The sequence below is a fragment of the Terrapene carolina genome, unplaced genomic scaffold (assembly GCF_002925995.2).
Source record: "Terrapene carolina triunguis isolate 2854851 unplaced genomic scaffold, T_m_triunguis-2.0 Scaffold132, whole genome shotgun sequence".
Classification (NCBI taxonomy): domain Eukaryota; kingdom Metazoa; phylum Chordata; order Testudines; family Emydidae; genus Terrapene; species Terrapene triunguis.
The window spans coordinates 404918-421723 of record NW_020664483.1 but is presented as its reverse complement, the minus strand read 5'-3'; the positions used below and the strand labels follow the sequence as shown (position 1 = coordinate 421723).

Sequence of the window (16806 nt, the reverse complement as noted above, 5' to 3'; positions counted from 1 at the left end):
ATCATCAGCATGGAAGCATGTCCTCTGGAATGGTGGCCGAAGCATAATGGGGCATACGAATGTTTAGTGTATCTGGCATGTAAATATCTTGAAACGCTGGCTACAAAACTGCCATGCGAACGCCTGTTCTAAATATCAGGTGACATTGTAAATAAGAAGCGGGTAGCATTAACTCTCGCAAATGTAAACAAACTTGTTTGTCTTTGCGATTGGCTGAACAAGAAGTAGGACTGAGTGGACTTGTAGGCTCTAAAGTTTTACATGGTTTTGTTTTTGAGTGCAGTTATATAATAAAAAAAACCTTACGTTTGTAAGTTGCACTTTCACGATAAAGAGATCGCATTACAATACTTGTATGAGGTGAATTGAAAAATACTATTTCTTTTGTTTATCGTTTTTAATGTAATCAAAAATAATATAAAGTGAGCACTGTACACTTTGTATTCTCTGTAATTGAAATCAATATATTTGAAAACTTAGAAAAGAGTTTTTACATGATACCCAGCTTGACCCATTTGTTACATTATATTATCAAAATTTCCACCCTTTGGTGGAGGAGCTGGCAGCTGGGGCCTGGAGGCATCAAGTCCTCCCTGAGTTATCCCTTCTCCCTGTGATTGCACAGAGGGGGACACCATTGATTAAAATTATGATTCTGTAGATTTTTATCAACCAAATGATACTTTCCTTACCTTTCTATCGTTAACCAACCCATGGAATTACACACGTTCCCAGACTAAGAAGGTTTGTGACTGAATCTCAAGTGGCGTTAGGTACTCAGCTCTCTTTGAGAGGTGGGGCTTAGGCCACACCCCTCTCCTCAGCGTTTACTATTAACTAGCTTAACCAGCTCCCTGTGCTCAGTATGCTGGCTTTTATGAATCCCATTCGTAGGCACCTGACTCTTCCCATGCATTGCGTAGGGAGCCTGGGTGCCTAACTTGGGGGTTGTGAATTACACAAAGGTCTGGTCTGCACTTAAAATTTAGATTAACATAGCTACAGCCCTCAGAGGTGTGAAAAATCCACCCCCCCGAGCAAGGTAGCTGTCACGTCTACACAGGGAATTAGGTCACAGCTAGCTTGACGGAAGAATGCTTCCTGGTAACCTGACATTGTATGGGGAGGTGGTGTTCCTACAGTGACTGAAAAACCCCTTCTGGCGGTAGCATTACATCTGCATTGTAGGGTTCTGCCAGTATAGATATGGCACCATCGTTCTGCTGGGATAGTGTAGACGTAAGCGGTGCAGTGCCAAAGTCTCCCTTGTGCATCCCACCCTCTGTATGATAAGTAACTGTAGCTGTTCTTAACTAATGACTCGGACAGGGCAGGTCTGAGCCCTTCTCCCTACCCTCCCCCGTGTGCCAGGATCTGGGGAAGTCCTGCTCCTCTGGGTGTGAAGCTAAGTAGCATACCGCGTAGAGTCGAGGGTGGTATGTAGCATGCACATAGCAACTGTGTGGTCTAGTGGAGAGAACAGTGGACTGGGACTCAGCAAACCTGGGGCTCTATTTCTGGCTCGGCCACTGATCTGTGGGATGACTTTGGCCCAGTCATTTTAACCCCTGTGTGCCTCAGTTTTCCCCATTGGTACATTGCAGATAATGTTTCTCTCCTTGAGAAGTGCTATGTAAGAGTCAGGTAGTATCATTACCTGGCCACAGTAGCATCTGAAGTGCACACTTACATGATGATTACACTTGCCTAAATGACCACCGACTCCTATGGATGTTACTTTCCGTTTAAAAAAAAAAAAAAAACGCTGAAGAAACTAAATGACAAAAAATCTTTGTTAACACAGAGTTGCGGTTGCTGGGTGGTATTTTGTGTCCTTCCAGGATGTCAAGTTCCGCAAATTCAAACTTGTGAAAACCAGGAAATAGAGAATTACGGTACACACTCATGCCCTCTTTGAGCAGTGCCCCATTATGCTCATAAAACATCCTCCTACTCTGCCTTTGCAATGGTCTGAACAGAAGTTACCTAAACCTGCTCTTCATTGAGTTTGGGGAAGGGGAAGGGAAAGTATAGTGTTAAATGGTGCATAAGGGGGAAGGATTTGTAACAGGGGTTTAAAACTTAGTAGATGTGGTGTTGGTGTTGGCTAAGTGCAAGTCACACTCATTTCCCACCTAACTGCTGACAGTCCCCATGGCAAGAAGTCACCTGTACCCTGCTAGTGACACATCCTACACAACACAGCGCTGAAATGAAGTGTACTGGATCGCTCAAGGTATGCATGCACCGCTTTTTCCTTTGATCTCTCCTACACACAGGGCTCAGAGGAGGGGCTCATATATTACTCCTGAAGGCATTCTGTGCAAAAAAATAAAAAATCTGTGCACAATATTTTAAAATTCTGCAAATTTTATTTGTCAAAATAACACTCCATAATCACACCAGTTTCAATGATTTTGGTAATTTATTTCAAAATACCTGTTAGCAAGTATGTCTGTAACAATACAGAGACACAATTCCCCCAGGAGTCAGAGTTTTAAGGAAACCACTATGACTACCCAGTTCCTGTTTCTCTGCCCCTTCCCCCCAAGACCAGCTGGGGGGCCAGACACCCACAACCCCTCCCCCACAGAGCCCAGCCACAGTGCCGCTCCCCCCAATACACCCAAAATCCCTGCCCCCCAGAGCCCAATTGTCAGGGGGGGCAGCCCGGATACCTGCACCCCCTCCCCAAGCCCAGCCACGGGGCCCCCCTTGCCCAGATACCCTCTCCCCCCGAACCCAGACCACCTGTCCCTTCTCCCCCCCCTCGAGCGCAGCTGTTGTCCCCCCAGACCAGACACCCGAGCCCAGGGACCCAGAGGGAGAAACAGCTTGATGCTTGGTCTCAGGCTTTCATGGAGTTTCCTGCGTGCTGCCGTCTCCTTCCCTCAGGGCGTGCTGGGAACTGCAGCTGCCAGGAACCCGCTAGCTCTCTCCCCCTCCTCCTGACAGTGTCTTCTATGTGCAAATTGGGCTCTGCCGGGCCCAGCAGCCCCTAGTGGTGGCTAGCAGCTGCAGCCCATTTCTGTGCGGGAAAGGATATTCTGCGCGCACAACGTTAATTTCTGCAAAATTTTGCATTGTGCAGTGGCTCAGAATTCCCCCAGGAGTAACAAATGACCCCAGAGAGCTACAGCTCCCCACTTTGCCTCATATCACAATCACAGCTCTTCCAAACTGCTCTAATTAATCCATCCACCATTCAATACAGCTACACCTAACAGGGAAAGCTGCTGGAGTGCACGGGGATAATTCCCAATGGCTATTGCCAACTCCATGGGGGCTGTGGGCATGTACCTTAACTCTGTATTTCCTGGTTTTCACCAATTTGAGGTTTGCTAACTTGACGTTCTGGAAGGGTATGGCGATCTTAACTGTTAACTAAGTTTGTTTTTGTTTTGTTTTTTTTCATTTAATGAAGTTCTGCATAGTTGTAGCTAATCAGTATTGGAATTGTCTTGGCCTATCCACACTTGTCAGCTAGACCGTTATAACTGAGGTTCCATCCATATTGGGGGGGGGAGGGGGGCTATGGTTATACTACACCCTGTCCCCAAAAAAGAAACCTCTAGATATGCATATAAATTGGATACACTGTTCAGCTCAATCATGCATGCTACACTCTTGCACTTCAATGGTTCAGCATGGGAACATGGTTAAAAGATGACTAGCTTCCACCTGCAGTGAAAAGCTATGGACTACTTTGTGTTGAACTCCATTGTCGTAAATGGCTGCTGCAGCATGGTGTAGTGGTTGTGAATGGCGCTGGAGACTAAATTTTGCAACACGGTAAATCTCTGAAGGCCAGTGTAGGTGGGGGGTCCTCTCTCCACAGGAAGGAATAATGGTAGTGTGGTCAACCATCACTGTCTCATCACTTGATAATGACCTTCGTGTCTCATAGGAGCAGAGTTGACTGGTTCTAAAAAGGAATCCTGTCTGGCTGGAAGACTGGTGTGTGATGTAGAACCCTGAATGTAGTAATATAGAGGAGAATCTGTGCAGTGGCAATCCTCTGCTCTGTCAGACCCATGTGCATTTCCAGTGTAGGGAGGGGATGAGGAAGCCATCACACTACCACACGGGGGCAATGAGAGGTAAACAAGATACAAGAGTGAGATTTGAGATTAAATGATCGAGGAGAAGAGACTGAGGAGGCTTCTGCTGCCCCCACAAGTCCCTCACTTAAACTAAGGTTACTAATCAAACTTGAGGCTCTGGTGAGGGGAACAACCCATGAGTCTGTTTTCTAGGTATCATGCTGTCCATTCACTGATGGAATGAAACCCTTAATAGCTGGTATTGCTTTAATAACATGGCTAATTTTATAGCTCTACCTATGTCTGTTATGGGTCTTCAACTAGCTCAGAGTCATCAAACTTTGTAGCTTGGGAAGATGGGGAGATCAATATGTCTTACATCTTTCAGGTTTTGTATTCTGGGCATCACAAAGTGTTCAACAGTGAAAAAGTGGATTTCCTGAATTCTTGGCTGAACAAAATAGGTGGACATTTTAAGACTAGGCTCTCAAAGCTTCTTTCTACCTTTTAGGATCCAACTCTTGCTGCAGCTCAGTCCTCTCAGGATGGCGCAGGAAAAGTGTAAGTAGCATTAATACACACTCAATTGTGCTAGACAAGTGTGCTTTAAAAAAATATTCAGAGTTCTTCATAGTGAACTTGAATGCATCTTTCACACTTTTTTCTCCACAGAGAGTATCTTACCTACATTTCAAAGTCAGCAGTTCTTCCAAAGCTATCTTCGACCTCCAATGAATTTGAGCAAGTGGCGATGTACAATAAAAGTATGCTCATCTGTGAAGGCTCAGAGCTTTCATTTGAGGAAGTGAGAGCGAAGATTGTTTACCGAAAACAAAAAAGATTGAGACGACAAAAAGAATGGGGTACTCTATCTACTTCCCTTCAGAAATGTCCTTGTCCTTATCTCCAGGGAAAACTAGTTGGTTAAAGTAACTCTTCATCGCTGTCCCTATTTAGAGGCCTGCATACACTCCCTAGGCCAAATCTGGCATCCCCTCTCCTGTCCAAAGAGTAGAAAAGACATGTATGGGACCCTGTAAACATCAGTGAATGTGTCAGATGAATTCCTCTGTGACTTGAACTTTCTGGGAGGCAGTGCCATTCAGCCCACCTGATAAGAGAGCAAGAGAATGGGACTAGGGTAAAACCCAGGATTCCCTAAACTAACTTCAGTGGCAGTGTCCAGTCAATCTTCTCAAACCCAGTCTTTCCAATATAGTACAGCACGCTCTCTCCCTTCTCCCCTGAGGGGGGGAAGGAGTGGCACTTGAGAGGCCAAGCGCAGCCTATCCCACTGTGATCTAGCAGCTGATTACCTTCTCACAAACCACAGGAGGCTCGACTTTCCCAGATTTACTGGAGACAGTGAAGGGAGCCAGGAGGTATTTGTGGACAGCTTTAAACTTGACACTCACTCTCTCTACATCTCTCACATGGCCATTTTAAAATATTTGAATTTTCCTTTCTAAATTGAAAATTAAGAACAAATTCCACTCAGCACCAGAAAAGTCATACAACTGCATATATCACCTCACACCTACGCCATCCTTATCGCAAACAAATCCGTGCTCAATGACAGTAATGGAAACGACACCCAGACAACCTTAATTCTTCCTTCTGCCATGCAAAACACACAAATGTACTGTACCTTTGCCTAGCAAACAATAACTACTCTACAAACCATGCAACAAACATAGTTCACAAATCAAATTTAGAGAAATACAGAACCCTAAAAGGGAAAACACCTAAATAAAATCACAAGCAAGGAAACAGTTACCCAACACAAACATTTACCCCGAGAAGGTAGAGTTCTGTGACACTGGTTGTCTATTGTTGACTAGCTCATAGTAGGGCTGTTGGGAGTGTGAGAAGCTGATGTATGTAGCTGTATGGTTTTATTCTTTTTCCTGATTAATTTAGTTTTGAACACATTATTTTCCTGTAGCAACCTAAATTGTAACAGCTTTTTATTTATCTGCATTTTATTTAAACTAAAGCACTCATATCTGAGGTGGGGAGAGAAAAGCCTAAATGGACATTCATTGCCTGTTTTGCTTATTATGGTCTTACCACCTGCAGAAGAGGAAGAGAGGAACTACGCAAAGAGAAAAGAATCTGCCGTCCTTGAAATGCAGTTCTTGCAGCAGAAGCTGGAACAGCTCAGTCAGCTGACCAAAGACTATCCAGAAGCGAAGCTGGAAGAGGCATCCATGCTACAGTCTGTTCCAGATAGAATGGTGGTAAGTATATACCGTGATCAGCAGCAGCACTTTTGTATCAAGTAGTAAAGTTTAACCTTTTTGCTATGGGTGTCTAACTTCAACCCACATGTTTTGCTAATTTAACTTAGAAAACAAGATTCACTGACGTACCTATTTTCCTGTTTTGTATTTGTCTGACATGGCTTTCAATATGCATTTTTAAAAACACTCTTTGTAACTATTAAACCAAAAACCTACTTAGACCACCAAGGGTTTATTTTTAGCTACACATGAAAGTTACCATTGTATGGTAAGACTGATTTCTTTTTTGTTTCTGGATGGCTACAAGAGCAGTTTAGCAATGATACAAGAGTTTGCCTGTATGTTTTTTCTTGCAAAGGTTGATCCATGTGTGAAACCAATTCCTGCTCTACAGCAAGATTGGACAGCACCTTCTCCGACGACAAATCTGCAAACCTCAAGGTGCCTGGGGCCAGACCAGCTGCAATCAAGGGCTGCAGCAAGTACTTCAACAGCAGATACTTCTGTACCAAAGCCTGTTGAAGCTGCTAGCCATCAGTCTGTGTCAGCGTCACTATCAATGGTAACATACGAAAAGGTCACAGGCAAAGCTAAACTAGATCTTGGAGAACTCCGGAACACTCTATCACAACTTGAGCTCAACAGTGGTGATGCTGTGTCTCAGCCTATTCAGGAACATTCCGCATTCAGTCATGGCCACTCCGTTGGACAGCAGTAAGTACAAATGGCCGTTCTAATTCTTGCTTCAGATGTTGTTTAGACTCTTTATAATTAGACTCCATTACTTTAGCTGTGTATTTTTGCTCCTATCCTTGGTAGGTTGAAACTCTCTGCAGCTAGTCCCACTGTGAAACTATTGATAGCACTAAAGGAAGTCCGTTGGTCTGAATTAAGTGTTAAATATCCAATTGGCCTCTTTTATAACCCAACTTCTTGTCATATGTCTCACCCAAACTCCCTAGTGAGGATTTTTTTTTGTGGGACTAATACCCCCAATACTGAATATTACTACAAAGGATCTATCAAGGATAGAAAACTGACATCATTTTAGAAAATGCAATTCTGCTAATATGTATAATATAGTCATTGAAATATCTAACTCTTCCAAGTCTCCACTTTAACTTGAAGTACTATTTCTGCTTCCTCTCTGCCACAGTCTGTATCTAAGTTGTGGTAATCAAAATGCTAGAGTAATCTTCAAGTACACTGTTAACTAATTATTCAGCCCCAATATCCCTAGCATGTCTAAAATACACCAATTTGGGGGACAAGCTGGGTGAGTAAGCAATGCCCTCCTTCTGCTGTGCAGCTCTGAGGAGGAAAAAACCTCTGCTGTTCTCACAATCCTGTCTTCACTTATGGTATGCCAAAGAATTAATTATTGGCTCATGTAGCGTTGAGTAGAAGCTTAAGTATGCAACTGAATTAAAAGAAGAAGGAAAAATGAGCTGGAGAAGTAAGGTGGCCCACCACAATGCAACGAGAAAAATTAGAAAGACTTGCATGGGATGGTGACAGACTGAACCTAACCATATCGCAGAATTGTCGTTGGATTCAAGCTACATCTAACAAAACTTAATAACTGGTCACACTCCCATGTAAACATCCCATAAGGCATCAAAATGCCTTAGAATCATAGAAGATTAGGGTTGGAAGAGACCTCAGGAGGTCATCTAGTCCAACCCCCTGCTCAAAGCAGGACCAATCCCAACTAAATCATCCCAGACATGGCTTTGTCAAGCTGGGCCTTAAGAACCTCTAAGGATGGAGGAAGAGCAACCTGTTGGAGCTAGCTAGAGGGGGCTTGGAACCAGGGTGGTCTGGCAGCCCCCCTATCAGCTCCCCTAAGTTCCCTGTGCGGCAGCCGTCCAGCAGGCTATCAATTGCTGGGCAGTTCAGGTGTCCCTCCCCCCACTGCCGTGTGCTGCTCCTGCCCTCTGCCTTGGAGCTGCTCCCAGGAGCCTCCTGCTTGCTGTGCAGGGGGTGGGAGGGAAGAGGGCTACTGATGTCAGGGTGTCCCCATCCCCTCGCTCCTGTACCCCATCTCCACAGAGCGGGGGGACACATGACAGGTCTCAGGATAGAGGGAGCTTGCTGGCAGCAGTTGCTGTCTCAACTTGCTGATCTACTTAAAAAGGCAATGTGCTTAGAGTGGGGTCAGCAAACTTAAAGGGGCAATGTGTGTGTGTGTGTGTGTCTCTCTCTCACACACACATGCACCCCCTGGCACTTTGGAAAGTGGAGGGAGTGGTACACGCCAGTGAGATAGCGTGGGTTCATCATCATGTTCAGTTTCGGCAGGGAATGTTTGCAGCCACTGCCATGCATCTATTGTGTCTCCTCCCTCCACGCTGCCTTGTAGAGTGTGAGGCTACATTAACAACAACGTGTTAACCCTTGAGAGCTCAGCCAAGTGCTAGTTCATCATTTAGCAGCAAGGCATTCCCTGGGAAATATCCCTCCCTCTTCCACCCTCTGACGCCGCCACCTCAACCAAGCTTCACAATCATCATTGCTGTGTACAGTATTAAATTGTTTGTTTAAAACTTATACTCTGTGTGTGTGTGTGTGTGTGTGTGTATATATATATATATATATATATAATATAATATAAATAAATAATGTATTTTGTCTGGCAAAAAAAAATTCCGTGGAACCTAACCCCCCACCCCAATTTACATTAATTCTTATGGGGAAATTGGATTAGTTTAACATCGTTTTGCTTAAAGTAGCATTTTTCAGGAACATAACTACAACGTTAAGCGAGGAGTTACTGTACAGTAGTCTGGAAAGGTTGAGAGCTACTGGCTTAGTGGATCTACTTGTTTGACTGCAGCTTTCCTGATGAAAGCACAGTTATAGTGTGAGCATGGGGATATCACTGTCTGGGAACAGCCCATCATGAAACCACTACAATTCTTATTTATCAGAAACTCTCCTCGGGGAAAGACAAACATCTCTTATTTCACACAAGCTGGGAGAGATGATGCTCAAAAAGCTGAAGTGTGTTACTGGAAGTGTCTGAAATGAAACTAGAATTCATTTAAAGAGGGTTTTTTTATTAACCCCTCTCAGACTAACACTCTTACCCTTTCCTTTGAAGGCACTCAAATGTGAGCACTCCTGGTCTCAAATTAGATCACTGCACAGCGATGAAAGAAGGTAATTACTGAGCAGTTTCAAAAACAGTGATCCCATTGCATGTGTCTTATTTATTCTGTCTGGAGATGCATACTATGTAGCTCTTCAAGTGTCAATGAGTCAAGTCTTCTTATTTGGGAGTTACCAATATTTAATATAGATATTTAGAGGTCAGTTTATGTTGCAGCTATACATAATGCCACTGTATGCACTTGAGACAAGTTTAATTGATTGACATGCATAGAACAGCATTGTACTCCAATTTTTGTGTCTGCAGATCATAATCCTAGTTGCACTAAATAGTATTAGAACGCTGGTGCTTACCACCAAACCATGGGAAATCATAGGCTCCAGAATCTGCTTTCACATACTCAAAAGTTGTTTAAACTCTTCTGTTTTTAGCACCTAGAATTGGAAATGCTTCTGTCAGCTTTGGAAATGCTTCTCAAGCCACCCCGAATACCTCCCTGGGAGGAGTGATGCAGGCAACTCCGTTCAAAGTGCAGCCCTCACCCACTGTTCATACTAAAGAAGCACTGGGTAAGTATGTAGGGTAAAATCCTAGTTCCACTGGGCTCCTTTGTCATAGACTCCAATGGAGCCAAGATTGCACGATAGCCTCTTAAAAACAAACCTACGTACTAGAAACTGGCGTTAGAGAAACCATATGACTACTAGCACAATATGATTTCTTTCCCATTTGGATGATGATCTGGAACAACATGATATGTCCTTTTTTAATGTTTTGTGTTGGGGGATGGTACAAAGCTCTCCACTTACTGAGCAGCCTAAGTACCGAAAGAAATGCCCATGATCTTAATAGAACCTTTCTCTGGATCTAAATTACTGTTGTTATCCTGCTGTGGTTCTGTCTGCAACAAAGCCTGAGATCCTTTGTGTCTAATGCTGTTGCCAAGCAGTTTCTGTTTCCAAGTCAAGAGGAACTATAACAGACTAGTAGAGTGGAGAGCTAAGGAATGGATCATTGAGCTGTGTAAATGGTCGCCTTTGATCTTCAGCAGCTCCTTGTGACAAAACTGGGCAACAGCAAGTGTGCCTCGGTTTTTAGCCATCTCTGGTGGCGCATTGGCTGTCTAGCTCGCTTCTTGGTCTTTTGTCACAACCTCAGCCCTCCGTCTGGGTTGTTGGTAGTCCTGTCCCCTTTCAGGGTGCTAAAAGGTCCAGTGCCTCAGGAGGCCAGCCTTCATAGCTAGGCAATGCAGCTCTTGGCCACCGAGTGGGGCTCACTTACTCAAGGCCTTAATAAACCTTCTTGTTGGGTTTAATAGGGGAACCAAGTCCTACCCACTCTCTGGGTTCCAGGCCAGGCCCCTGTATAAAGCAGTTGGTACCAATCTCTCCCAACTCTTTGCTGTGTCCTACTATGTTCATACTGTAGACTATTCTTCTGGTTCACCCCTATGGTCCTCTCCTCCCAGACATTAAATATAAATATTTATAATCAGTAAATAAAAAAATACTGATCAGCCTATTGTCATACGTAGAGCAATACAATCCTGATCCCACTGTATCCCTTTGAAAACTTACTTGTCACCAGATTTTGTCTTTCAATATTAAAGCATCTTAACCACTGACCAAAAATAGCCTGCAGTTTAATTCAAATTGTGTATATCTCAGAGAAATGAAAATTGTTCATTGGCTCAAAATGTCTTAATCTCTGCAGATATTAGAGGGATCCACTAGGAAATAAAACTTTTACAGGTCTGTCGCATCTTACGCACATTTAACATGCGCGATTTCAGCTTTACGCGGTTGGCAAAAACAAAACAAAAAAAAGAGAAAAATAACAATTTTAATACTGTACCTGTAGTGCGGGCGATTCTGCCCACCATTGAACTCAATGTAATTTTAACTATACGCGGTTTTCGCTTTACACGCTAACCGCGGAACGGAACCCCCGCGTAAGATGAGACAGACCTGTAACTACACTTTAAGCCTCATTAAAACACTAAGTAACTTCCTGGTACTCAATAAGGTATAAAAGTCCACTCTTGTTTTCATTATTTGTTGTTCTGTTCAACACCTGCTGAAGGTGTTTAAATACAGAGTCCCGAAAGACAGTCTAATGATTAGTGCTCTCTTTCGTACCTTTGACTTTTGTTCATAATGAAAAATCCTATAACTTTTGAAAGGTGCTTCTGCAGCTGTTTTGACGTGTTTATTTTCTCTTGTTAGGATTTTTAATGGACATGTTTCAGACACCTATCCTGCCTGAAATGCCTTCTCTTCAAGAAAATCAGGAGAAATTTGAGGCCTATTGTAGAAAAAGTGGTATGTATAATTGGGTTTTTATCCACAATCACACTGCAACCCAAAATAAACATTTGTGCCCTATTTAGGTTTGGTGCAGGAGGAGAGCAGTCCTTTGGATATGCATGGGAAATGGAAGAAGCTTAATCCCACAGAATTTCTTATCATGAATCTGATTTACTGGAAGGCTCTAAATTCTTGTACAAAGGATTAGGAAAAGTAAAAGCACCCTTACGTTGGCTACAAAATGCTGTGGAAGTGTGTGCATTAAATTGGGTTTAAATAATTTGTTGCTTCTTTGTAACTGTTTCTCTGGCACTTGAAACACAATTCCAGAAAAGACCTAGTTAATACTCTGTGCTGATCTGCAAAATTTCAGCCCGAAGAAAGGTCTGCCTCACCATAACTCTTCCTCCTCTCATTACTCTGAAGTTCGTGTGCAAGTCAGTTTAGCATTTTTGTGTTGGGTCGGGGAAGGACCACATCTAGACTATGATGTGTATAGTGTTCTTCGCCAAATGTTAGTATCCTAACTGCAAGCCTTCATTAACTATATATGTAACCTGGCAATTTAGCAGTAGCACAATGCATTGGCAAGCTGAGATTGGTATGGAGACTGATTTCCTCCAGTCCTGTACCTCTGAGCCAGCATGCTCTCAATTCCTAGTGGGGTTACAGTTCTCTGCACAATAAGCCCCTGTTTGTGGCTTTGGAGTGGAAGACGCTCCATTAATAAACTCCTGTAGTCTCCAGTATAGCAAAGACTAGACTGATTTGTTCTACTGGGTGCAAACTCTGAGGACACTTCTGGTAGATGGCTGAGATGTGAAGAGGCAGGACCATGTGGCCTTTCATTTTTCTTCCTTCCCACCCCAACCCCTTGCTGACCCTGTTAGCTTGCCCTTTCTTATGGCAGACAGGGATCTTCTTTAGAACCTATCAGGTTTGTCCCTTACAGCTGTCTCAGGCTGAGAGAGACCCTCTTTTGCTGCGTCCCCACCCTGGGACTGAGAATAGTCTTCTGCCTAAAGGATGCAGATGTAATATGCTACTGGAACATGCTTTATGCTAGAGTAGCTAGCATTTCCATTCCCATCAGTTCTCTGATTGTGTAGGGATGAGGATGTAGCCATTTATTATGATGCTTTTTAGGTAAAGCTGAAACAATATTGACTTAATTCTTTCTTTGTCGTCTAGAGCCTGGTAAAAGCATGAAAGCTAATGACACTGCTCCTGTTGTGTCTGCTTTTTCCATTTTTGAAGATGAGAATGAAAAAGAAAACAACAGGTAAAGAGAAGCTAGTCACAGATTGAATCTCTTGTCTCTGGGATATCATGTGGGGTCAGTAGTGCCATTCCATTTAGTCCTGCTGTGACTGCATCAGCACTATCAGTCAATTTAGATCTTCAATTTAGGAAGTGTACAGAGGAAATAAGGTCCCCAAAGATTTGGGGAAATGCCACATGAGAAGGCCTTGGCTGCTTCTCCATGAAATGGCTGAAGTCTTCCTGAGCATAGTTACTGTGATCATGGTTCTTGTGTGGCTTGCCTGATAAGTGTGAGCAGCTTATTTTCTGAGACCATGACAGGTATCTCGGACTTTTGCAGACCAATTTTCTAGAAAGCTAATACCAGCTCTGGCCTCTTAACTTTTGTGTAGGTTGTTCTGCTAAAACGACTTCTAAACAGCAGTTTCTGTTAGGTTCCCACAGCAAAAAAACAAGCTTGCCCAGGCCAGAGCCTTCGGAGAACATCCCTTACTCAGATGTGCTGAGCAATCAAAAGTAAGTGTGTGTGTGTGTGCTTATTTCTAGCAAAGCTGAGCCTAGTAGAGTAATGTGGAATTGGAGGGCCTTGAAGTGGTTGCCTTTAGTGCTAACCCTGTAGTGATCTGCAATTCTATTCCAGCATTGCAAAATAGCTAATCTGTATCTGCACAAAGAATCCCTGGCATATTAACTTTTGTCTCCTAGAAATTTCATGGGCAGGTCACTGGACATCTGCAAAACCTTGAAGCCCCGGGGTATGTTTCCAGGAGTGTGACTTCCCGATCCCGTAAACACAACTTCCCTCTACTGAAATGTGTTTAGAAATGGGAAAAGTATGGCAACACATGGCCCAGATGTTACATTTAGTGGAATTAAATGTTGCCCGGTCCAAACGTCACATAGCTGGAAATGTGAATTGGAGGCCAAGCCCAACAAAATTAATCCGAGGAGAGAAGTTTGTCCCTGGAAGAACGGAGCTTCACTCCTCTGAGTGGTTGGGAGCCAAGCACGGGTCTGCATGTGGATATAATGTGCATCTGTGTGGGTGGGGAGGTGGAAAAGGGTGCTTCAGTACTACAATGACTAGAGTAGTCGGGGTGGCTGTAATGCCTTACTAGTCCCGCTCCTTGGCCTCTGGGCTGGGGTTATAGGTTAAGCTTTGGAATTTGGCAAAGTCCAAGTGTGCAGAGGTGGCCATGATGGCTTATTTTTGCTAGCAATGGGGAGACTGTATTTCTGCCTGGAGAAGGTCAGACCAGAATACATTGGTTCTCTCATTTGTGTCAACATGTTGAGGGAATCAATGACTGTTGGCTGGAAAAGCACTGTGAAGTTCTGCATGAACTGCAGGTATCACAGACTTATTGTTAGCTCCCTGGTGAACACTGCTTGATTCTTCTGTGTAGGAAGGAACTCGGACAACAGAGTTCTTGATGGATGACTCCACTGTGTGGGCTCTGCAGTGTAATAACAAAACACTGGCACCCAGTCCCAACAGCACAAGAGACTTTGCACGTGCTACACAGCTTGCTTCAACCCCATTTAACTACCTGTCAGCGCATTCATGGCAACCCATGGAGGACAAAGGTAAAGGGTATCATTATAAAATGATGTGTATTTGAGAACATGGCATCTGATTCAGCTCTGCTTTACTCCGGTCCTGTGCCAGCATCACTTCCCATATCTCAGCAGCTACTTGGAGTTCATGACCCGCAACATTACAGTATGTGGGTGCTAATTAATTTCAGGAAAAAGAATAGCAGGGAGCATGAGCCTGCATAGCACCAAAGCTCCTCCGGGAGTTGTAATTTGGTGGGGGAGAGAAGGTAGCAGTTTCCCCTTCTGCAAGGATTCCCTGATAAGCAGTTCCTAAAAACCTCCTAAACTACTGTTTCCCCTATGAATACCTTCATGGTTGCTTCCATACTTTTCTCTTGTGTGGAATGCCTCCCTCAAACCATAAAGCTACCACGCCTTCCAAATCCCTCCTTAAGAACTGCTCCTACCATAGAGCTTACAGAGCACTGGCAACTGACTGGGTAGGCAGGCAGTGACCTGAGCCTGTTGCTACTGATCGTATGTCTCATTAACAAAACATAGCTGTACCTACTAATTGTACACACAGCTGTTCTAAAGGAAATACAAGCTTGGATTACTGTTGCCCCTTCCCCTCGTCTTTCCACTCTGCTCTGTCTTTGTCTTTAAACTGAATTGAAGGTTCTTTGGGTCAAGAACTCTGTACAAACAATAAGTGAGAGCATGTCAATAACTTAAGGGTAAAAAATTTAGAGCTTGTAGTTACCAAAATCATTAGCAAGCCAAGAAATTCAGAGTTGCATTTAAACTTGAACAAAAGACATTTGGAAATGCATCTAAGATTGCCCAAAGAAGCCTCTTTGTACCCCTGTCCAGATGCCAGCTTCCCAGCTTCCTTGTTCCCTCGATATCTGCTTTTAGATGTTGTTTTGGGGTCAAGAAACCTGTAGAGGGGCTCTAAAAACATCTCTCAGCAGGATATTAACATCTGTTGTGTCAAGTGCTGAAAAATGTTTGCAATTAACGTTCTGTGCTAAATAATAGAGAAGAAGTGTTCCTCTCACTTTTTAACTTTAGGAATGAAGAAAACTTAAACCCATGGGCTTGTACTTGTTACTGTAAGAGCAGAAGCAGAACACTTTTCAAAATGGGTTTGGTGCCTATTTGAAAAGCTTTTCTGATTCAGTGTGCAGTCAACATTCCGGAGACTTTAACACTATCCACAGCAACATTTTTAAATGAAATGTTTAACAGTGACTTCTAGTGCACGTAGGCCACAATCGTCAATCCTGACAGCTAAAGTTAGTCATGTAAATGAATGACTTGAATTTCAGCTTTTTGAGCTTGAATTTCAGCTTTTTGCTCAGAACTCATTGAAGTCGAGGGGAAACACATTGGGTTGGGAGTTCTCACTACTTTGTTGAATGGGTTAATGTGTTCCAGTACTTCTGTCCCAAAATTTACTAAAATCTCCAATGAACTTCTTGCTAGCTAATCACACAATCCATAGCAAATCTTTGTGCTGAGTTATACTGGATTTTATTGTAATCACTTATAGTTCACAAACTGCTCTTTAGCAGAGGGACAAACTTGTCATGCACTTTTATTCAGAAAATGCAGTCCACAACAATGATGGTAAGATGGTTCTGGATTCTTCTGAGGAGCAGTACATGGAGGCGTCCAAAACCAGGAAACTAAGGTACAGTGTGACTTGTTCAGATGTTTGAGATTTCAAATGCCTATATGAAGACTTCTTGAATGATAACAAATTTGTCACTTCTTTCGTAGTTTCACAGATGCATTTTTCTACATGCTCTAGAATCCACATGATTACTCAAATTGTCTCAAAATTTTTCTGTGCCTCATGAGGGGTCTGGGTAGGATTAGTTAAGCTTAGGGCTAGAGAGATAAAGCTCCCCATAAATCATGTTATCAAAGTCCTGTGCACACAATATTTCTTTTTGTGCACACCTGTGGCTCAAACTGTCACTCTAATCCTTCTCAAATTAATTTTGCCCACTTGGAATTGATCTAAGTTAGTACACAGTACCCACTGCCCTTTGGGAAAGCAATATTTCAGAAATTATGAGGGTAAAGTTGGGGACCGTAACATGGGTTGACCCAAACTGACCTGCCAAAGAGTGAAATGTATTTGTTCAACAAAACATCTGAGTAACTGAAGGTACATCTACTCTGCAAAAAACCCAACCTTGCGGCACCAAGTCTCTGAGCCCGGGTCATCTGAGGTAAGGGAAAGTATTAATTAAGGAACTGCTGAAAGGGTCCTGAAGGAAGCAGCTGGA

At 43.3% G+C, this 16806-nt stretch overlaps 1 protein-coding gene across 1 annotated transcript in view; it reads left to right on the top strand.

Moving 5' to 3' along the window:
• BUB1 (BUB1 mitotic checkpoint serine/threonine kinase) overlaps window positions 1-16806 on the top strand; it is a 43650-nt gene that overhangs the window by 14135 nt on the left and 12709 nt on the right. The window contains exons 7-17 of the mRNA XM_026653194.1: window positions 4555-4604; window positions 4716-4906; window positions 6123-6283; window positions 6645-7000; window positions 9390-9448; window positions 9830-9967; window positions 11624-11719; window positions 12896-12986; window positions 13402-13483; window positions 14374-14554; window positions 16115-16202. Coding sequence (XP_026508979.1) covers window positions 4555-4604; window positions 4716-4906; window positions 6123-6283; window positions 6645-7000; window positions 9390-9448; window positions 9830-9967; window positions 11624-11719; window positions 12896-12986; window positions 13402-13483; window positions 14374-14554; window positions 16115-16202 — 1493 coding nt within the window. The remainder of the gene's footprint in view (window positions 1-4554; window positions 4605-4715; window positions 4907-6122; window positions 6284-6644; window positions 7001-9389; window positions 9449-9829; window positions 9968-11623; window positions 11720-12895; window positions 12987-13401; window positions 13484-14373; window positions 14555-16114; window positions 16203-16806) is intronic.